Source organism: Engraulis encrasicolus, chromosome 19 (genome assembly GCF_034702125.1).
Source record: "Engraulis encrasicolus isolate BLACKSEA-1 chromosome 19, IST_EnEncr_1.0, whole genome shotgun sequence".
Classification (NCBI taxonomy): Eukaryota; Metazoa; Chordata; class Actinopteri; order Clupeiformes; family Engraulidae; genus Engraulis; species Engraulis encrasicolus.
In genome coordinates this window covers 33,327,682-33,351,521 of record NC_085875.1, presented here as the reverse complement: position 1 = coordinate 33,351,521, position 23,840 = coordinate 33,327,682, and the positions used below count along the sequence as shown (strand labels likewise).

The window sequence follows — 23,840 nt, the reverse complement described above, 5'->3', positions numbered from 1 at the left end:
TCCTTATGCAAGACAATTTCCCCTTGGTGCAATACAGGTGTCATTCATTCAACAGCTTATTGTACATCAAGTCTTTTCATTAACAACTCCCGTCCTCAAGCTGTGCTTGTAGTCACACACAGGGCCTCTGACACCTTTGGTCGGGCCCAGGACAAAGTCGCCTGAAAGCTCCCCCCCAGCCCAATACATACAATGTAATGTGGACCAAATTCTGGGCCCCCTCTCTCCCTGAGTTCGGGACAAATGTCCCCTTTGTTCTCCCCTGGTCACACACACACACACACACACACACACACAGGATCACTTTGCTGACACCCAGCCATCGTGGAGAAAACAAGTTTTGCCGCTGTCAGCCTATAGCCCCAACAACTTTTGGGGGGACTTCTTTTTCATTCAACATCTCAATTTTGAATGAGAAAAATTACCTTTGCATTGCGTTTTTGTGAGATATTGAATTGAACTTCTGTGGTCAATGACGTCTTGCAACGTCATCACAAGGCCACAAGCACAAGGGAGGACAGGAGTGTGAGAATGTCTGTTAGACCCTATATGTCTTCTGACCTTTCTCTCAGTTCATATTTTCAGCTAAATAGGCTTTAGGTCTATTAGCCATTCACAGGCTAATATCTCTCTGTATTGACACAATTGATACAAAAATATTTCCAAACTCATTCTCTACATTTGAGACAGAACATGGCTGTATGCTACAGCTACATTATATGTCCTGGGTCAAATGTAGAGGAGTTTGAAAATATTTGTGGCAACCTATTCACCCATACTAGGCTAAGAAATCACTTGGCCATCCTGCATGAGAGCTATAACACTTTCTCCCTTCATTTTGGCAGTTGATGTCATACACAGAGGTTGACAAGGGAGGATCAGTTGTCCCGGGCCCTGGGGGATAAGGGGCCCAATAATTGGGTCCTCATTGCATTGCATGTATTGGGTGGGGGGCCCTTTCAGATGACTTTATCCAAAGCTGTCAGCGGCCCTGCACCGGGGAGCCAAACACTTGCTGCATGATGGCAACCAAAAATCCCTCAAATAGGATGACAGGTGTCCATGACAGTTTCTGAGGCAAAAACAATCCAAAGCATTGTGAGTCAAAGCTATATTTCAGACCATTGCAATCTCCTCATACAGTCATCGAAAAAAAAAAACCCCTGACATTCAACTCAGTCAAATCATTGTGATAATAACCCCCAAATCATCACATTAACAAAACAGGTGGTACTTCAGGGCAAAAGTAAGTTAACGCAATACAGATTATCACAGACACACTACAGGCACTTAAAGCTCCAAAAAATCACATGGAGCTACGTTCAGTCTTTGAGTTGTCCGATTTTGTCTTCGTGACGCTTGATTTCTTGCTGCAAACGGTCGATTTCCTGCTTGTGGTGGTCAATCTCTTCCTGGTGGTGCTGCTTCAGAGCCGACAGTTGCTCTTTCTCTTTGCGTCTGGCAAATTCCACAAAGCAGACAGTTAGACAATGCGGTTACAATGAGCAATTGAAAACTCTCTCTCTCTCTGTTTGTGTGTGTGTGTGTGTGTGTGTGTACACAGCACCAAAAACAACTGGTCTTTGGAGAGTCCTCAATGGCATAAATACAATGAACTTGCAAAAAAAACCCACACACCCTCAATTTCTCAGTTCCCACATTGAACATGGTTACAAAATGGTTGAAGTAGCAGTAGGCCTACAGTGTTTCCCACAAAGTAGCATTATGTGGTGTTATGGGCATATGTGTAGGCCTATACCCCCACATGTGCAGCTCTTTGTTAATTGTGGTGCCTTGTTTTTTTTATTTTTTTATTATTATTCTGTGGTGGTGCCCCACAGAATGGTCTATGTATGGGCGAACACTGCAGTAGGACAAACTCACTTGAAGTACATCTCCTCCTCGGTTGCCTGCTTTTTTCCAAAGGCTCCACCTGCCGCACGAACTGATCCTCCACCACCGCCACCTTTACCTGCCCCTTTGCCAAGTTCACCCAACTAGGCAAAACAGACAGTACAGTATAGTCAGTTTAGATCAGATTTAGTCCTGGTAAAGCAGCCACTTTAAAAAGAAGAGATTATGAATGCTAGGTCTATGTTCTAAAACATGGCAAATCCTCTTTTTGGGGAAGGGTGATGCAAGTGATGCTGTTGTAGCGGACGGAAGTATACCGCCGCCTTGTAGGGGTTAATTATCTCGTACCGTGGGGAGTACAGGACGGGACGGGATCTAGGTCCCCCACGCCCAATACTAATGGCCTCACTACTCCCAGACTGGCAGCAATGTTTGTCTTGGGTAGCTCCCTCGGGTTTGGTACAGTGGGCTCCAGTAATGTCCGGTGCCTGCCTGAAGGTGTATGTGGTGAGGTGTGTCCCAGCCCACCCGTCACCACCCCACTGCTATCCTAAACCAGCTACCCAAGTGAGGCGCCCCTACCCCCAGGATAGAGTAGGCTAGATTAACCTGAAAATGATTATGAGGAGAACTACTATTACTGCCTAGAGCAGATTTAAGCGCTACAATACTAAATATCTGACACACAACTTAATACTGCTAATTATATTATAGCACAGGCAATTAAGAAGGCAAGGAAAAGGCAGTTAAAAGAATCAATGTGTAATGAACAAAGTAGTAAAACACCAGGTATAAGAATTCCCCCCCCCAGATGAGAATACTCAATATGTAATTATTTAAGTATTATTGACACTTTCCCAACCGGGTGTAAGAATTCCTCTTAGGCAATAATACTCAATATAACACAGCAAAAATATCAAACACGTTCTGAAATAGGTAATAAAGTTCACCCCTTGCAGTAACAATCAAAGTAACATTGTATCAACACTCAAACAACAACCTTCAGTGTCTGATAACAATACTTCTGAATATCTGACCATTTAAACCTGAGTGGCAAATACACTTCACAGAGGGTTAGATGAAAACATTAAATTACATGAGAGTAGGCTCAGTACAATCACTCGGACCTTTCAGTAGGCAGTGGGCTGTGCTGCGCACGGTAACGTGTGGGTGTGTGTGTGGAGGCTCGCTCGGAGGCTCAAAGTCTCTCTCTTTGTACCAGTGTGTGTGTGCGTGTGTGTGTGGGTGGTGGAGGCTCGCTCTGAGGCCCGAAGTCTCTCTCTTTGTACCAGTGGGTGTGTGGGTGTGTGGATGTGTGTCGCGAGGGTCAACGCAAGTTCAGTTCAGTTCGGTCCAGTTGACCCTGCGAGTGTTATGGGCGCGTGTGTGTCTCGAGGGTCAACGCGAATTCAGTTCAGTTCAGTTCAGACCCTGCGAGAGTGCGAGTGTTATGGGCGTTGCGTGTGTGCGTGTGTGTGTGTACGTCGCACGGGCCAACACGAGAAACAGTTCAGTTCAGTTCAGTCCAGGTGACCCGGCGAATGTTATGGTAAGTGTACGTGTGGTGGTGTGTGTGTGTGTGTGCGAATAGTTACCAACCCACGACCAAATCCCGTCACGATGCTGGGCTGGATGGCAGGGTAAAACACTCGGACTGATGCTAGGGAAACCCGCTCCGTTCTTCACAGGACAACTGTAGCTTAAGAACGTTCAGGAAGAGAGGGCAACGAAGCTAATGATAGCTATCGCTACGGCGAAGAGTAACAAAACAAAAATAACGACTCTTAAGGTGAGGGAGTAACTATGGATAAATTGGTCAGTATAACGGGCACACGCACCTTTACACCCTTCCTGGTGTCACCGCGCTGTTCCTCGAAATACAGTACCACCGTTCCCGTTTACTCTCGACAAGCTAATAGGAGCTCCCTACTCCAACGCCAGGACCGTTACTCGGCGCGCTAACAAAACAAACGTTTTTCTGACAAAAACGAAACGACATGAGACAACAGTAAAACTATTTGACATTACCGAACTGATAATTCACTGTAGCTCGTCCAACATTCATTCACGCCACGATCCCCGGTCGTACTTCACTTCATCTTCAACAACGTTTTACTTCACTTCATCTTGACATCTTCCCGATTCTCCTTCACTTCTCTCCCGCGGCTCGCACCCACCCCCTCGCTCGTGCCCCAAGCGCGTTCACGAGAGTCCTCGTCATTAAAGGCACAGGGCTCTTTTAGCACCCGCTACATTCCCCCCTGCGAAACCCTGCCATACCATCCAGCATCAAAAGGTGACGGGATTTCTGAAAGACAAACACAACAAAAAAACAAGATAAAACATTAGTAACCTTAACATGCATGTTACAATCCTCAGGGTCTACATCAACACGGATTTAACACTGGTAAGTATTCAACGTTGGTAAATACTCAAGTAAGTAAAGGAACACCCAGGAGAGGTTATTACATACGATCCTTTCACATTAGTGCAACAGGTGAGTAATAAAAACACAGGTAACAAATTTAAGACATCAAGAATGCAGTAAGATGAACCTGAGAACAAGTAAGTGCATAAGAGCTTTCAGACATTCTAAAACATATTACTCCATCACATAGTCATTAAACCTTGCAGGGAGGGTACCCCTGTTGGACCTTGCAGAGCGCCTAGGCTCAACCACCCCATCACTCTCACTACCCGCATCTGACCCACCCGTAGATTCTATGCCACCCGTCCTAAGCCCACCAGCCCCACTTGGTCCCTCCCCCGAACTTCCATCCCCAGCTATTTCCACCCCAGCCGTGTGTTGTGTAGGGGAGAAGGCCCGGAGGCCGAGGAGGTCAGGGCCATCAGAGTCTGAGTCAGAGGTAGAGCTGGCAGCGGGTCGACGTTCACGGGGGTTGCCCCTTTGAGTCGGGAAGGTGCAGAGTTTCAGTTGGTCTCTGTGGACCACTTTCGAGGGGCCGCCTTTCTCTGGCCTTATGGTGAAGACAGGGATGTCACTGTGGTTTTGGTTCATTATAATGTAAGGATGAGGCTCCCACTTGTCTCCTATTTTATTTCGACCACGGTGGGAATGGTTACGTAGGAGCACACGGTCGCCGGACCTGAGGAGGGCACCTGCAGACCTTCTGTCATAGGCCCGCTTTCTCCTCTTTGATGCACCCTCTGCCGCAGCATGTGCCACCTCCACCGCCGTCCGGAATCTGTCATGGTGGGCCTTTACCCAGTCATCCAAATTGTCCATATCCTCTTCCTCCAGGTCTTTTCCTCCCAGGACCTCCATAGGCAACCGAGGGTCCCTGGCAAACATCAGGTAAAAAGGTGGGTATCCGGTAGAGGAATGGGGACGGCTATTGTACGCCATTACAATTTCTGGCAGGTGTTCGTCCCACCTCTTTTTTTTGTCAGCGGGCAGAGTGCGCAGCATTTCGTGCATAGTCCTGTTGAATCGCTCACATTGGCCGTTACCTTGCGGGTGGTAGGGGGTAGTGCGGCTCTTGGCTATCTTGTAGATGCGGCAAAGTTCTTTGATAACATTGGCCTCGAAGCACCTCCCCTGGTCGGAATGTAAGCGTGCCGGGCAGCCGTAGTGAGCAAACCAGTGCTTCACGAGGTTCTTGGCCGTGGTGTGGGCCGTTTGATTTCTGGTGGGCACGGCGACGGTAAACCTCGTGAACATGTCAGTCATGACCAACACATTTTCAAAGCCCCCACTGGAGCGTTCGAGCAGGGTGTAGTCCATGGCAACTACTTCCAGGGGCGCGGAAACATTAGTACAGGTCATGGGTGCTCTGGTCTTGGGGAAGAGGTCTTTGGCCAGGGCACAGCGCTTGCAGTTTTTAACCCAGCCCTGGACATCCTGGGTCATGGTGGGCCAGTAGTAGCTCCGCCTCATTGTCTCTAGGGTGCTGCGTTGCTTGAAATGGGCACCGTGGTCGTGCTGCCCTTCGTAGGCTCTACGCTGCAGGCTTTCGGGGACAACCAGTTGCCGTATTCTCTCTCCGTCCCTGGGGTCAGTGATCGTACGGAACAGAACGCCCTTGTGGAGGCTGAGTCGGTCGAACTGCTTAAACAGCCGCTGGAGTTTTGGGTCGGCCTCATGCAGACTTGTCCCCGAAGGCTTTTGTTGATCCCTCACGGCTGCCAGCGCAGGTTGCACTCTGGGGTCTTTTCTTTGCTCCATTTCCAACTCTGTCCAGCTGAAACCGGTCACTACTGCCCTGACTGCACTCTGTGTGGCGCTCTGAGGAGTGATGTCCTTCTGACCCGGCCACAGGCATGCTCGTACCTCTTCAGGCCCAAGGCATATGAAGTCTTTTCCAGAGTCTTCCTCATCTGGTTCCGTGCCCACCTGTATCCTCGACAGGACGTCAGTATTTGTGTTTAGGCGCCCGGGTTTGTAGCAAACTTCAAAGTCGTATTCTGCCAGCTGAGCGGCCCAGCGCTGTTCCACCGCACCCAGGTTGGCGGTACCCAAGTAGCGCAGTGGGTTGTGGTCGGTCACCACTGTGAACTTGGAGTACATCAGGTACTCTTTGAACTTTTCCGTGACCGCCCATTTGAGGGCGAGCAGCTCCAATTTGAAGGCGCTGTAGTTCCTGTCGTTCTTTTCTGCTCCCCGTAGGCCACGGCTAGCAAACGCCACGACGTGCTCAGTTCCTTCCTGCTTCTGGCTCAGCACTGCTCCCAACCCGTGAAGGCTTGCATCTGTGGTTAGGATGAAGGGCGAGTTGAAGTCAGGGTAGGCAAGGACTGGTGGGCTCATCAGACTAAGTTTCAGCTCTTCAAAAGAACGCTGGCATTCCGCAGTCCACGTGAAGGGTCCGGCTGTACGAGTCTGGCTTGTCTTTCCCACTAGGGCATGGAGCGGTCGGGCTAGCTGGGCGAACCTGGGGACAAATCTGCGGTAGTAACTCATGAACCCCAGGACTTGCCTCACCTCTTTCACAGACGTGGGGGTTGGCCAGGTCTCTAGCGCTTGGACTTTCTCCCGATCCACATGGATCCCCTCAGCAGATATCACATGGCCCAGGAACTTAACTTCTTCTCTCAGGAGGTGGCACTTGCTGGGCTTCAGTTTGAGACCATGTTGTCGCAGTCTATTAAAGACGAGTTCTAGTCTCTCACAATGGGTGTCAAAATCATTGGAGAAGACTATCACATCATCCAAATAGATAAGCAGCACTTCGAACGCCAGGTCTCCGAGTACCACGCCCATCAGTCTTTGGAAAGTGGCCGGGGCGTTGCACAATCCAAAGGGCATCCTTGACCACTCAAAGAGGCCGAAAGGGGTTGTCACAGCAGTTTTAGCTCGGTCTGCATCATCCATGGCTACTTGGAAGTACCCCGAGGTCAAGTCAAGAGTGGAGAACAGCTGTGCTTTCCCCAGGGCATCCAGAGACTCTTCTACACGGGGGAGGGGGTAGGCATCTTTGCAGGTAACCTGGTTCAGCTTCCTGTAGTCGCAGCAGAACCTCACGCTGCCGTCTTTCTTCAATACGATCACAGCCGGGGAGGCCCAGGGGCTACGGCTCTCTCTGAGGACTCGTTGTGAGACCAGGTCTTGGATGTGCTTCTTGAACTGCTGGAAGATCTGGGGAGGGACACGGCGATGGCGCTGCTTAATGGGCGGTGCGTCCCCCGTGTGTATGGTGTGGGTCACAGAGGTGGTATACCCCAGATCCGAGTCATTCTTTGAGAATACATCTTGGTGCTTGGTCAACAGGTCAGTCAGCTTACGGCATTGAGCACTGGAGAGTCTCTGGAGATCCGCCTGAACTGGGACTGGTAGCTGGGTGGAAGCGCAGTCTTGGCTGGTGGCTGACAATGACTCCACCGCTTTCACATGCAGGATTTGCCCTCTCTCCTCAAACTCCACTAGTTCCTTCGGCAGCACTTCCTGTGGCCGGTACGCTACGGCAAGTCGGGCACGAGGTTTCAGTGTCACAGGCCTCCGGCTGGAATTCAGAACTCGGACCGGTACACGGCCGTCGCTGGTTTTAGCGAGTACATTGGCTACAAGGAGACTCTTAGGTAGGCTCACCCCAGAAGATGCTTCCACTAGTACCTGGCAGCTGACTTTTGACGTGGCCCCACACCGGCCCTCCAAGACACGCTCACTTAGCGGGGGAATGGTGACCTCTTCTCTCCCTGCCACTTTCACATAGCCTATGCGGTCACACTGTGCCCGAGCGCCTGTGTCCCTCCTTATGTCGGCCAGTATGCGATGAACCTGGGCCTCCGTCCCTCTGTACTTGTTCATCTTCTTTACACCTTCTCGGGGCCCAAGGAAATCTTTCAGGTCGCTTAGCACGTTCATGCCCAGGATGCCCGGCAAGCCTTTCATCTCCTCGACGTCAGGGCTCTCATCCTTGAGGACGAAGATGCATTTACGGCCAACTGACTTGCCCATACAGTGTATGTCTGCCTCCAGGCATCCGAGAAGGGGGATGTCCAGGCCATTGGCTGCGGTGAGCTGTACCCAGTGGGCTGAAGACAGGGCTGATTCGTCGAAGTGCTCATGGAAGAAGGATTCTCGGATGGTGGTCACCTCTGAGCCGGTGTCCAGCAAGCACTCAGTGAGGACGCCCGCTATCTTCACCCCCACCGTCAGGCAGTTTCCAAAGGCACCTCCCCTTAGGGCCCCAGCTGGTTGTATCGCTTGGTGACTTCGGATGGCTGGTGAGCCTGGCCCCGGGTGCGACGACTCTGCATTGCCTCCCACAGTTCCTGAAGGACCATCCTGGCGACGTAGGGGGCGGGTCACTTCGATGCCTCTCCGGTTCAGAGGGCAGTTTTTGCTGGTGTGCCCTGGCTCATTGCAGGTATAGCAGATGTACTGCCCGGCCTCGTCCCGCAGTGGTGGATTGCGCGGTTTTGTGTATCTTCTTGTTTCAACCCCGCCGTGTACTGCTTTATAGAGCTCTTCTTGCCTCGCTGCTATCTGCTGAATGGAGTCGTGTAGTGCCTGCAATGACAAGGCTGGAGGTGTTGCCTCTGTGGCCACGTTGCTGACAGCTCTGGCATGGCTTTTGTCTCGCGGGACCTGAGAGGTCTCCTCCTCCTCCGACCAATCAATGGCGGCCTGCATAAGCTGATTGAACGTCTCTGTTGGCTTCTCTTTTGCTTGCCTCTTCATTTCCTTTCTCAGGTTGTCATCTCTGAGGCCTAACAGAAATTGCTCTTTGAGCATGCCCTCTTGATTCGGAATGCAGTTAGGGTCACGGCGCTTTAAACGGCGGAGTTTTTCTTGGAGGTCGTATCCGTAGGCCCGTATCCTCTCATTCGGCATCTGTCTACGGTCGTAGTAGTCCCTCAATCTGATACCCACCGGAACTTTATCACCATACACTCCCTCCAAGAGTTTGAAGACAGCCTCAACATTTGATGTCTCTTCTTCGAGACCGAGTTTCACGGTCGTCTTAGCCTCGCCTCTCAGATGCTGCTTGACTAGTTCGACTTGGTCACATGCTGGGGTTCTGCATACGGCCAAGTGTGCTTTTACTGCCGCAACCCATTCCTCTATGCACATGTCATCTTGGCCTTGACTGCCACTGAAATCGGGGCATTTCCTGTCTCTCTGTATGTATACAGTAGCTGGCGTTTTCTGCTCTATGACCTGTTTTGCCATTGCGAGAGCCTCCTTCTGGTCAGTCCTGGCCTGTTCCAGCAAAGCTACTTGCCTGGACTGCTCTAGGAATTTCAGTTGCAATTCCTCAAATTGTTTCTGTAATTCTTCCATGGCTGCTTCGGAATGGCACTAATTATGACAGGGGACAGGCAGTGACTTAAACTGGTGACTAATAAAATGTTGCACTATGGGTGATCCTGTTCGTGACGCCAAATGTAGCGGACGGGAGTATACCGCCGCCTTGTAGGGGTTAATTATCTCGTACCGTGGGGAGTACAGGACGGGACGGGATCTAGGTCCCCCACGCCCAATACTAATGGCCTCACTACTCCCAGACTGGCAGCAATGTTTGTCTTGGGTAGCTCCCTCGGGTTTGGTACAGTGGGCTCCAGTAATGTCCGGTGCCTGCCTGAAGGTGTATGTGGTGAGGTGTGTCCCAGCCCACCCGTCACCACCCCACTGCTATCCTAAACCAGCTACCCAAGTGAGGCGCCCCTACCCCCAGGATAGAGTAGGCTAGATTAACCTGAAAATGATTATGAGGAGAACTACTATTACTGCCTAGAGCAGATTTAAGCGCTACAATACTAAATATCTGACACACAACTTAATACTGCTAATTATATTATAGCACAGGCAATTAAGAAGGCAAGGAAAAGGCAGTTAAAAGAATCAATGTGTAATGAACAAAGTAGTAAACACCAGGTATAAGAATCCCCCCCCCCCAGATGAGAATACTCAATATGTAATTATTTAAGTATTATTGACACTTTCCCAACCGGGTGTAAGAATTCCTCTTAGGCAATAATACTCAATATAACACAGCAAAAATATCAAACACGTTCTGAAATAGGCAATAAAGTTCACCCCTTGCAGTAACAATCAAAGTAACATTGTATCAACACTCAAACAACAACCTTCAGTGTCTGATAACAATACTTCTGAATATCTGACCATTTAAACCTGAGTGGCAAATACACTTCACAGAGGGTTAAATGAAAACATTAAATTACATGAGAGTAGGCTCAGTACAATCACTCGGACCTTTCAGTAGGCAGTGGGTTGTGCTGCGCACGGTAACTTGGGTGTGTGTGTGTATGTGGAGGCTCGCTCTGAGGCTCGAAGTCTCTCTCTTTGTACCAGTGTGTGTGTGTGCGTGTGTGTGTGGGTGGTGGAGGCTCGCTCTGAGGCCCGAAGTCTCTCTCTTTGTACCAGTGGGTGTGTGGGTGTGTGGATGTGTGTCGCGAGGGTCAACGCAAGTTCAGTTCAGTTCGGTCCAGTTGACCCTGCGAGTGTTATGGGCGCGTGTGTGTCTCGAGGGTCAACGCGAATTCAGTTCAGTTCAGTTCAGACCCTGCGAGAGTGCGAGTGTTATGGGCGTTGCGTGTGTGCGTGTGTGTGTGTACGTCGCACGGGCCAACACGAGAAACAGTTCAGTTCAGTTCAGTCCAGGTGACCCGGCGAATGTTATGGTAAGTGTACGTGTGGTGGTGTGTGTGTGTGAATAGTTACCAACCCACGACCAAATCCCGTCACGATGCTGGGCTGGATGGCAGGGTAAAACACTCGGACTGATGCTAGGGAAACCCGCTCCGTTCTTCACAGGACAACTGTAGCTTAAGAACGTTCAGGAAGAGAGGGCAACGAAGCTAATGATAGCTATCGCTACGGCGAAGAGTAACAAAACAAAAATAACGACTCTTAAGGTGAGGGAGTAACTATGGATAAATTGGTCAGTATAACGGGCACACGCACCTTTACACCCTTCCTGGTGTCACCGCGCTGTTCCTCGAAATACAGTACCACCGTTCCCGTTTACTCTCGACAAGCTAATAGGAGCTCCCTACTCCAACGCCAGGACCGTTACTCGGCGCGCTAACAAAACAAACGTTTTTCTGACAAAAACGAAACGACATGAGACAACAGTAAAACTATTTGACATTACCGAACTGATAATTCACTGTAGCTCGTCCAACATTCATTCACGCCACGATCCCCGGTCGTACTTCACTTCATCTTCAACAACGTTTTACTTCACTTCATCTTGACATCTTCCCGATTCTCCTTCACTTCTCTCCCGCGGCTCGCACACCCCCCGGCTCGTGCCCCAAGCGCGTTCACGAGAGTCCTCGTCATTAAAGGCACAGGGCTCTTTTAGCACCCGCTACACTGTGACAAACATGGACAAATTAACTCAAATAAATCCTTTGCAAAGCAATTGAAATGTATTTTGTAGGCTACTGGCTGCGGAATTTCTCTGACGACTGTGGGTCACATTGAAGATGCAATATCACCAGCCAAGGCTATACACTGAAGACACTCAGACCATGTTTTGGACTTTGCTCGAGGAGGCAATTCGATAAGGAAAGAAAATTGACAACTAATCGTGCATTAAACAAGGCTGATTAAATGTACTGAACATTTTGCAAATAACAAATATTACAAGACATACCTGATCCGACGACATTCTGAACTGCGTGGCTAACACATTTCTGAAGTTCGATCGTAGGAATCTAGCCATTACGTCAAGACCACCTGAGGCAACAAAACACGCACACGCGCGCCGCTGTCCTTGCTTCTAAAATAGACGGCACCCACCAAATCAGGGGGGCGCACCAGACAGTTTTACATCAAAATCCCGAAACAAAATTGTACTGTAGCTTTTTTCCTCCACGCCATGGTACATCATAACGTATTTCAGAGTCATCAAATATAATCACATTTATTAAAAATGACCCAACAGTGTACGCTTGATTTTTATTCACTAAGCAAAATGGTATAGTCGAAAAACATCAACAACGTGGTGGCGCACTTGTCAACTTCCCGTCCCTGCATCACACCAATGAGTTACATTGAAGTTAGATTTGCATATTTAATAATTCATTTCAGTACCAATTAATTGCTGCCAAATTTATTACCCTGCCAAAAATCACGAGATAAATTTTGTAGTGGAAAATGAATATGAGCAGCAACCCAGCAGGGGTTTAGGGCTACTAATAATAACGGTAGCCTAAAGACGACATGCAGTGAGTAAAGTAAAGAAAAAAGTAAAGTAAACATTAAAGATGACATGCAACCGTGTGCATATGCGTTGTGGCTACTATTATTACATAACTGATAACACATACACAATGTCAGGCTACTGAGTAGTCCAGAGAGCCATGCCCTTTTCCACACATGCTGACAACAGACAACTCATTTTGTTAATAAAGAATCTGTGTGCATTAATGTTCTTATACATAACCATTCAAGTTGTCCAGTTGTCAACCACAAAAAAAAATGAAGACACAGGAATCATATGTGTAGTTTTTATTACCAATGCAGAAAAAAACACATCAGCGAAACACTGTCCTGAGCAAGGATCCGTGAGCAAGAACCTGTCTACCTAACTCAAACCATTTCTAGGTGACAAGCAATTCATCAGTGGTGGTACTTGCTCATTTTACTGATACATTGCTGAAAAGAAAGACCTCTTTGCAGAAAACATGCCAGCTTGTTACAAAACCAAATTCCTTGAATTAACCATAATAGTAACGCTTTTTCACATTTCTTCAAACTTCGCTGTACATCTCACACACCCAGGCACTGAATTAATAATAACAAAAAACTAAATCACAGTTTAAACAGAATTGCCAAACACAGACAAAGTTCAGACTCTGCCGACTGTTCTTCAAAGTTCTGTTTTTAAATCACAAATTAAATATTTACATCATTTTCGTCATTTGTCTACCTGGCCAAATACATAATCCTAAAATAATGTTTGAAATTACCAAAAAGCAACATTTTCGTTTGTCTTATGACTGGTAACTCATAAACTTTAAAAGCTCTCAAAGTTATCCCCAGTCCCTTGTAAAAAACGCGGACACATGGGGTTTTAATATCTGTGGAAGGATGGGGAAAGGGTTAGATATGAGAGAAACCCTCCACCCCACACTGATCTGGTGGATAAAAATACCCTGGAAGTGATTAAACATACCCAGATGAAGTGCCAGAAAAGAATATTTGGTCGCATTCCATCCCTTTTTCTCCCAGTAATTACTAATTACTAATTATTAATTGATGTTTTCCTTTATCAAATGAGCGCAAGTGGTTCCAAACTAATAGCACTAGTTCACATCTTTTTCATCAGTCCTTAACAAGTTCAGTGTAAGATGGGAATTCCAGAGTTTGTACAATGAAGGAGGCAGCGCTTGCTACAAGGAATGGGCATGTTAAATCAGGATGAAGAAAAAAAAACAAAGCGAGCAAAAGGAAAAGCAAGCCTAGGTAAAACACTTAAACACACGTCATAATAATAATAAAGACGACTTCTAAAAAGGCAACCTGAGGTCTGACGAACACCAGAAGCTCCATGAGGTCCACCTCACAGGGCTGGTTTGTGCACAGGTTCCAGTTGCAAATGTAGGGGAGCAAATGAGAACAACGAATGAATATTTAAAAAACCATACAGTACAGGGGATGACCGTGTGTGAAACTGAGATAGTATGGAATGAAGGAAACCAAATGAGAAAGACAGAGAGAGAGAGAGAGAGAGAGAGAGAGAGAGAGAGAGAGAGAGAGAGAGAGAGAGAGAGAGAGAGAGAGAGAGAGAAAGAGGTTGCTATGCTAGACCACCAACAGGGGCCGTCGGAGGCCCTTGGGGGTGTCTGACAAACGCCGCCCCCCCTTCAGGTGCCGTCAATCCTGCTTGGGGCCCCCGCCCACACCGCCCAGGGCCCGGAGACGCTCCAGCAGGGGAGGGTGGGAGTAGTGCCACATGGAGAAGAGCCAGTCGGCCACGGGGAAGCCCAGGTTGTCCTTGTTGAGCTTGATGAGGGCCGAGTAGAGCTCAGTGGCGCGGCCCATGCCTCTGGCGAACGCGTCCGCCTGGAACTCGAACCGGCGACTCAGCACCGTCAGGCAGAAGGACAGGAGCTGGATTGGAGATGAAATGTAGCGCAGCAGGAAGGGAAGGAGGTTTCAATTTAGGATACTGGTTCTCAACCTTTTCTGAACAAACCCCCTAGACCTCATCCCAAGCCTCCCAACACCCCCTTGACCTCATCATAAGCCTGCCAACGCCCTAATCAAATGGACTAATGCTCCCAACTAAGCCTCGCCCCTCTCAACTGTATCCCCCCCCAGGGCTCCCCAACGCCCCCTTGGGGTCTGTAGCGCCCCCATTGAGAAACACTAGTTTAGGACAAGGGCTCAACTTGAGAATGACAGCGTAATTCACATCACATACAACATAACAACACACTGAATAATACAAACAAACTTGCACAAAATAAAACGGTACATAGGCATGACACACAACTTATTTAATCAGTAGGCTAGTGGTGCGCATATCCAAGACGCAGGTGCATGACAAAAGGTCAGAACACTATGAAAATAAAAATGAATGTCTGCACACTGTTCCCGTGTTGCTTTTCTTTTATTTTTCAAGTGAACGCTTTCGAGCTAGTTGCTCTTAATCAGACTAGTCTTTATTTAAAAAAAGCAACACGGGAGCAGTGTGTGGACATTCATTTTTATTTTCATGCACAACTTATATCCACGTGTAACCACACCCTGTGTACCTCATTGTACGGGGAGAAGATGAACTGGAAGATGATCATGAGGCCAATGAGAGTGGGTTGGCTGTCATGGAAACCAAAGGCGAGGAAGAGCTCTCGCTGGCCAATCAGAACCGCGAACAGGGAAAAGCAGAGGAAGGAGTTCATCTGTTGAAGATTTTAAACATAAACATTAACATCAGACCATATTTCATAATAAACAGCTGATTTCAACACAGAACATGGAAAAGAATGAGAACTGCTGATGTCCACCTGACTAATGACTGTTCTTCAGAGTGCTGATTTCAAACATAAACATCAGCCCTCATTTCATATTATAATTAGATGATTTCAGCACAGAGCTTCACTTGTCTAATGACTTCACAGTCAGGGTTGCCAGGCTGGGCGGTTTCCTCCCTGATCAGCCTGTTTAGGATGGCCATCTGAGGGTAAAAATACCCATTGGGCGTGTGTGTCTGTAAATCTATGGCCATAGAAATCAATAGAATCAATCGATAGAATTCAAATTGGGCAAGATTCAGTCCCTCCAAGTGGTGATTGAATATTTTTGGGGCTGGAAATCAGCCACACCTGGCACTCCCCCTGGGAACCAATAAAGTTGCTCTGCTCTGCTCTGCTAACCCCGTTCACAGTGATTATTTAAAACAAAAACATCAGTCATCATTTCATAATAATCAGGTGATTTCAGCACATGAACATGGGAAAATACAACTCATGTCCACCTGGCTAATGACTATGTTCTTCACAGTGTGACCGAGTTTCCAGTGTCCAAGCTCATGTCCAAGAACAGCGAGAACTTCAGGGTTACTGCAACCTTGCTTTTTGTTCTGAAGAAAAACACAGATAAAGAGAACTGGTGTTACGAATTACGAATCATAATTGGAAATAATGGTAAAACAAAATCCACAGAATACAAGACAACAACTGTTTTATATAGCGCCTTTCAAAATCATGGCCATGTATGAAAATCTGCATGACCGTTTTCATGTATGTGTGTGCAGTAAGGAGAAAGAGAAGCCAAAGGTCTATGTGAAATAGGGATGCAAATGATTAATCGCAATTAATCGACAATTCAACTGACAATAGACCCAGGTGAAATGGGCATGTGAAGAGTGTGTGTGAAGAGGGGTATCACCTTTGGATTAAAGAATTGAAATAGAATTCATTAAAATGTGGTATTTTATCTCAATTTTTAATTAAGATTTTTAGATTTAGTAGTTATTTTTCCCGAGAAACATTGAGATTTCCGGGGGAAATGCCGCTTATCAATTAATCGTAAGTCGATCGATAAGGCTATTAATGAATTAATCGATAATTTGCATCCCTAATGTGAAAATATGTGCTTTGAGATGCTTTTTAACCTGAGCCAATGAATGGTTGTACATAAGATCTGACCTCTTACCTTTGGCTTGGCATTGCTCTCCTCTGGCACATCACTCTCCTTTTCTTGGTCCCCCTCACCCTCTCCTTCTTTATTCAGAGGAGAGTAGTCTTCAAGAAGCGTATCGAACAGCACAATGCGCTTGTTTTTGAAGAACCCATAGAAATAAGCATTGCTGTGAGATGAACGCTTGGAACCTAAATGGAAAAGGGGTGGGAAGGCCAGATGAATGACCATAGAGACATCACATGCAAACATCAAAATACTAGGAAGTAGGAGTGTAAATAATTATCAAAATGTATCGATGCATCGACTGACGATTTAATCAAATCGCATCTTATCGTGGGGCAATCTTAAGAATCGAAAATCATCTAATCGCTGGCCCCAATGCCCCATAACATATTGCCCCATAACATATTTGAAGAGGAAAAGTAATTGGAAAAAATCGAATCGAATTGTATCGGATCGTGGGGAATTCTTAAGCAGGGTTTCTGCACATTTTGGATCACCAAATATAAGACTTTTTAAGACAAATATAAGACCTCTGATGATAAAATATAAGACCACCGCTCGGGGTGAGGCATTGCAATATTGCTAATGTTACATTGTTATAATGAAATGTAGGCATAGTACATAATTATATAGAATAAACAATATTATATGACTACTATTATAGTGTAGCCTAGGGTAAACACAGTGTAAGCAGTAGCAAGGTGTAACTGATCTGTAGGCCTACAGACAACACGCATGCATATGGTCAGTTAATTGACAACTGGCATTTAATTGAGGGTCCCACGCATGTTTTGACGGCCTATGGAAAACTCAGATGAATGTTCATCAAATGCCTTTAAATGTACACATTAAAAATGGCTCAACAATTCATCATTTCTGATGGATAAATAGTTGAATGCACTTTGCTTAGGAGAGAGGACACCTGGTGTCAAAAGGGTTAAATGTATGACTACTCTGATAAAGCGAGCTGGAGGAGGAGGAACGGCACTCAGAGACGGGTAGCAGAAGCAAGCGTTCTACTTTGAGCTTAGCCTGTCTATAGTTTGGTTTTCTCTAGAGGAGCGCAAGAAACAGCGCACAACTTGGAAGCGATTTCCAGCATGTCCATAACAAGCATTTAGCGCGTTTACCGTTGCCCGTCTGGTTACCGATTTGGACATTACGCACCTTGCCAGATCATTGGCTTCGTACATATTCTGTTACTCATCCGATTTCGTATTGCCTCGCGCTCACTTCCTCATGCTGCCATCATGTTAACGAAATCATTTTGCATTTGACAGAGGCATCAAATAGCCTGTCACGTATCTAGAGGCGATTTTGAAAGTGTAGGCTATTGTATGAAGGAACAATAACGAATACGGTCATAATGGACTTTATGAAATGAACCCTTTACATTTAGCAAACGCTTCTACCCAAACGCGAGGGCATGGCTAACATGCTTACGATAGACAACATTTAATACAATGACTGATTAGGCTATGCGTCTTCCCGACACAGTTAACATCAAGCTTCATATTCCGACGTTGCTTTGGATAGCAGCTAACCGTTTTATTTCTTGTCCTCAAGCCACATTACACTGAACGTGCATCTATCTACCCATCTCGATACACGTTCATATTTTTTCGACTGTTTCTACTAGAACATGCAAGTAGGCTAGACGCTGCACCCACAGGTCTGCGGCTGCCCCCCGCTGTGTGGCCAACGGGCTGCGCTTCGCCACAAACACAGATCCGCATCCGCATCTATCCGCATCTTGATAAGGGACGTATGCCGGTTAAATAAGGTTTATAGCGTCAAATAAATACACCTTTTTTCTTACACTCAAGCTACCCAGATGAAATATAAGACCTACCACGTAAATATAATACCACACTTCCAAAAATTGGCGAAATATAATGCTTTATAAGACCTTAAAAAACAAATATCAAAAGTAAGACTTTATCAGACTTTTTAAGGATCCGCGGAGACCCTGTTAAGTATCGAAAATAATCGAATCCCTGCTTCAAGAAATTGATACCGTATCGTATCGTCGTGGAGGCTGTGATTTACACCCCTACAAGGAAGAGAAAAAGAGATGTACTTTTAAACATCAGACAAGATTTAGATCAAGGTTTACCTTCGACCACATAAACTTTAGTCAAAGGGAAACTGATGGACTTGGCCATGCTCTCGATGTCCTCCTTCAGCTCTCCCTCAGGAAGAGGAGTAAACTTGTCAAACAGAGGGGCGATGTAGTCAGCATAGATGGTGACCAGCACCTTCAAGAGAAACAGAAAGGGTCAAAGGCGAAATACACGAAAATGACCGAAATCAACAGATGAATGCTAGCAGGTGAATACCGGTCTGGATGAGGGTGGGGATAGTGTTAAGTTGTCTAATGCTGTCGTTTTTTTTCTTTCTTACGTTTACAAAAATTAGTTTAAAAAAAAAGAATACTGATAACCTTAAAATTGTTTTAAGGTAAACTCACACACACACACACACATACAGAAATCAAGATGAAATCATGAAGTCAAGAAATCATATTGTTTTCACAGATACTAACCAAAGAAACAGCCAGAGTGAAAAGCCAGGCGTAGATGAAAAAGTAATCTCCCCCGATCTTGATGATGTGAAGTAACAGTGATGTGACTGGCAGTAGAATACACTGGGTCACCAGGAACTTCTTCAGTGCATCCTTCAGGAAGAAACCAATGGTCTAGGAACATAATATGATTACCATTAAAACCAGAATATCATGAAGAATGGCAAATATAACATAAATCAAGGCACAGGGAGACTGATCGATCAGCGAAAATGTGAAAAAGATTATTTTGATTCTCTACCCCCCTTAAAGACAGGCATTTCTCTTCTGCAGTATGGGAGAAAAACTGAAACACTTGAGGCAAATAGAAGAGTTGAGGAAACAAAATGCAATAGCAGTCGGCCACCTCTCTGGTACTAGACATGACATGCCATTGACTTCTCCACCGAGTGCACGATAAAATAATACATATTGAGCAAACACACAAGGCATTCTTTACAACAACACTGGCCAGCTTATTGAGAACTTTGAGCAGAAAGGTTAGACGGTGTGAGGTCATGACTAAATATTCACTTTCTGTTGTGTGGCATTTAGGATACCTGTTGGTTGAATCCATGTTTCTCCTCAATGACAAACGTGTTGTAGAGGCTCCACGGAAGGCCAGTAAAGGCACTGAAAAGGGTTGCTAACGTTAGGAAAGCCAAGGATTGTGAAATCTAAAATAAAATCAAAGAAAAGCAAAGTCATTGCAGGGAAATGACAAGGCGTGACTATTTGTAAGAATTCTGGACGTCGATGGTTGATTTGCATAAAAAGGCAAACCTCATATTCTGGGCCCAGACCAAAACGTCCTATCACAGATCCTGATATACTCCAGAGAAAGGGGATCCCACCTAGAACAAGAATCATCTTTACACACACACACACACATACACATGTTAGTTTGACAAGTCCACATGTGCATCATTATTGGATGAAGACTACCACTTTCTAATCCATGATGTGCTATTTGGTGACATGGAGTTAATTTAATTTTGAAATTAAATCTTACCGTGCCCTCTGCCTCTGAATAGAGTCCAGACCAGAAACCAAAGTTACTTTTGTCCAGCTGATACAGGCGGGATTTCTCAAATGTCTCTGAATCCATGATTTTCCCCAACTCATGTGGTACATGAGTGGTGGTCCGGTATATCCTCCGCTATAGCAAACAGACAGTCATATGGTTAAGAAAAGATAACAAGTTACATCTTAACTGAAGTAAGATTTGTCTGTGACTGTGTACCAGCCGAAGATACAAGTAGCACACGTTTCCTGCAGCATAACAAGTCTAGGTGGAAGGGATACTAATTGTGTGCCCTGTTTTAGTTTGGCATATGTTAGAAGTTGAACTGTCATCGGATAAAAGAGTGCACGTATCCAGATGTAGTTGCCAAAAAGCATTGCTGAGTTGAGAGCTGATGCCTTAGATAGGCTATAACACGACATCATCGCTATGCACTTACTTGTCTGGAGGCAAGATAAGCTTCCCATAGATACACAACCCACGAGAACAGCAAAACGGCGTAAAATATTTTGCTCTCGACTGGTAGATCCATTGCTGTTTGCAACATTGTTACTGGCATCAAAGCTAGCTAGCTAAATGCTAGCCTGCCGTGTGATTGATGTAATGTCACCGGTGGTCCCTTGGCGATGAGCGGTTCTTGATCTTAACCTAACCAGCAATGTTCTTTTAATACATTAATCTGTAATTGACATTTGTGCTCACAAGTATGTCAAAGAATTGTCAGGTGCAGCCCCTGACTGCCAATGACAACTGATGCTACAAGCGGCACTAGTTTTGCTTCCCCAGTTCCCGAGATTCACTAGTTTGACGCCCTCTCGTGATTTCACATGGTAATCAAACATTTCAAACAAGCGATTTAAGGTTAGGGTTAGGTTTAGGGTTAAGGTTAGGGTTAGGGTTAAGGTTAGGGTTAGGTTTAGGGTTAGGTTTAGGGTTAAGGTTAGGGTTAAGGTTAGATTTAGGGTCGTATGACGTAAGCGGTAAGTACCGAAAGGGCGTCGAACTAGTGAGTCCCCCAGTTCCCACCGATGTGTGCAACAATCATTATGTTCCCTACAGAACGATTGCCACGATCAACTAGGTTCCCCGGTCAGAGTTTGATTCTGATTGTTCCTGCTGTTGTTGGTAGGTCTCCCACCTCAATTAAGTTGATGAAAATCCATTATTTTCCCATGTGACTCTCTTATTTGTTGCACATGTTCTCATGTGCAATTCGAGTCTGTCTGCCTGTCTGCCTGTAGGCTACTAGTCTTCAGTGTTTCGGGTTGTAGAGGGCAGTTATGTTGGCCAGGGGGCCATAGGTTGCCATCTCTGATTGTTCTTGTGTTGTTGTTTTTTTGAACATTCATGCTATCTGACTGACAAGACAGAAACAAATTGTAAAGCCAAGGCATCAACTCATCACATGGAATGCAAGTGCACATTGTTTGAAGTCTCTAAAAAATACATGATCAATTAGCCTATGGTGCATAATAGAGTCACGTCTGTGTGTGTGTGTATGTGTGTGTGTGCCAAGCCCGCTTAATAATAAACAGTACTTAGAGATTACTATAGCGTGGCAAGCCCGCTTAATAAACAGATTACTAGAAGCGGGCCTTGCTCTGCAAGCCCGCTTAATTAACCCCTTTGTGCAGAGCCTTGTTATAACCTTACTTTCACCAAAATTGTATGTAATAGCTATGTCTTAATCTGTTACTTGGCTCTTGGTAGTGTCATCGCACTGTCGTTATAATGTTGAGTAGGCTATTTTCAGCAAATAGGCCTGTCGGCGACCCCATCTGAAAGAGGCTACCTGCAGTTCAGAGAAGTTTCGACAAAAGTGTCTTTAGAAACATTTACACAGCACGCAAGGGCAATATTAAAAGAAAAATCTGAAAACTTCACAGGCAGTCAAGAAAATCCAAAACTTCCAACAAAGGAATTCGAGAGGGCAGGCGAAACGCACGAGATAGGCAGTACACAAACAAGCCAGCAGGGGTCAGATAAGAAAAGAAAAGATGACAGATGTGCACACGGAGATGATGTTGCTCATTGACTATGGTAAGCAAGACAGACGCAAATGCATTAATACTTGCAAAGTAGGCCTATTTACAATATCCTGTCTTTGAAAGCCCATTTGAAATGTCTGGCCTCATATTTTGAAAAAAAAAAAAAAACACTAGGCCTATAGATGTTGCTTAATATTGAAAAACGATGCCTTATGTTTGCTGTGACGGGAGCTGATGTCAGACAGCTTCCATGTTTGAAGCAAATCAGGAAAAAAGTCCTGGACCAGCCCTGTAGACCCGTTCGCAATTTTGAGTTGAGGGCGTTTCTCACTGGATTTGAGTTAGTGGGTTCCTAGACATTAAAAATCACGGAGGTGCTCGTCCACCATAGTGCCAGATTTTTCACAATATGGCCGCCAAATATGGCCGCAATTGCCTATGAGAAATATCTGTCTTTTTTACTTTTAAACTGTTTATACACATGTCATACATCAATTCTGACCAATTTTTGGAGAGGAATTCAATCCTGACAATTACATGAGGATGATGTGTGATTTTGACCTTAAAAGGTCATTGCCAAGGTCAAATTTGCTATTCTGAAGAATCTTCCATTGTAAAGACAAATGATCAATTATGGCATGAGGAGTTATTTGCTGATATTACTATGATTATTTGTATCAGTATAGTCCTTAAAAGGTCAAGGTCAATGTCAAGGTCAAGGTCTCTTTCCTATTCTGAAGAACTCAGCCATGTGCTTGCCCATTAGGTCATTATTGAGAATAAGGAACTGCCACTATAAATGTAAATCTAACATTTCTAACATTTAATATTTCTTAACACTTTAGGGACCATCATAGCATAAACAATTAATGAATAAATGTGATGATAAAGACCTAGGCTTAAATTAAGCCCAAAACACAATACATTTACTAAGGTGGAATATTGTCACATTCTAGTGATTAAGTTATTTTAACTCGAAAAATCATGTTATCATTATGATCATCATATCTTGTGATAATGGTTACAGGCATTGGTAACACTTTATAATAATGTTCCTTAGTAAAGACTCACTAATGATGAATAAAACATTAACAGATGTTTTTATAATTAACTAAGCTTTATTAATGCTTAATAAAATATCTACAAATGATATCTGCAAGATTTTACACACCTTATAACAGAGTATTTTATTCATTTACAAGCAACTTACAAATGTTTGATAAATGTAAAATATTAACATAGCATTTACAAGCATTTGTTTACATTTCCTAGTCATTTACAAACGTTTGTTAATGTTTTGTTCATCAATAGTTCATTATTTATTAAGTCTCTATAATGCTTTTTTGCATCCACTATTCTAAAGTGTTACCCAGGCATTTTAATGGCAGGAGTATGCCACGTGTGTGCTCCTGCCAACCATGTTGCTTAGGCTCATGCCTTATTTTGGGGTCCTTGGTTCTTGTAAGTATGTTGCAGAGTCTATGAACTAGAAATGCCCCTCTCTGAATGTCCCCTCTTATAGCACTACTGATGGGAGGAAGATCATTGATTCCAGCACCACTGATGTACATTTCTACTCTGTGATCATCAAATATTACAGCTGTTGTGGTTGATCTGGCCTCAGCCCAGACACGCACCAAGTACTTCTCAGCCAATGTTGCATCTTGCTCGGTCAATATTTTGGCCTCTCCAAAGTTAGCCAAGTACTGGACTGGATCAGAAACCATGGCTGCATGTTTAGTCCCAACTTCATGCAACCCCCCTACTCATGCAATCATCTTCTTACAGGATATGTTCTTTGATCACAGTCAGTGACGCTCCAAGATG

At 45.4% G+C, this 23,840-nt stretch overlaps 1 protein-coding gene across 1 annotated transcript; it reads right to left on the bottom strand.

Annotated features, from left to right (window-relative positions):
- Positions 1-12,776: 12,776 nt before the first annotated feature.
- zmpste24 (zinc metallopeptidase, STE24 homolog) lies at positions 12,777-20,808 on the bottom strand. Its single transcript, XM_063184170.1, has 10 exons — positions 20,465-20,808; positions 20,014-20,160; positions 19,785-19,871; positions 19,562-19,678; positions 18,984-19,136; positions 18,555-18,696; positions 16,448-16,623; positions 15,768-15,872; positions 15,049-15,192; positions 12,777-14,401 (listed from the first exon to the last, which is right to left on the bottom strand). The coding sequence occupies exons 1-10, from the start codon at positions 20,582-20,584 to the stop codon at positions 14,165-14,167; spliced, it is 1,428 nt and encodes a 475-aa protein (XP_063040240.1). The 5' UTR covers positions 20,585-20,808; the 3' UTR covers positions 12,777-14,164.
- Positions 20,809-23,840: the final 3,032 nt, after the last annotated feature.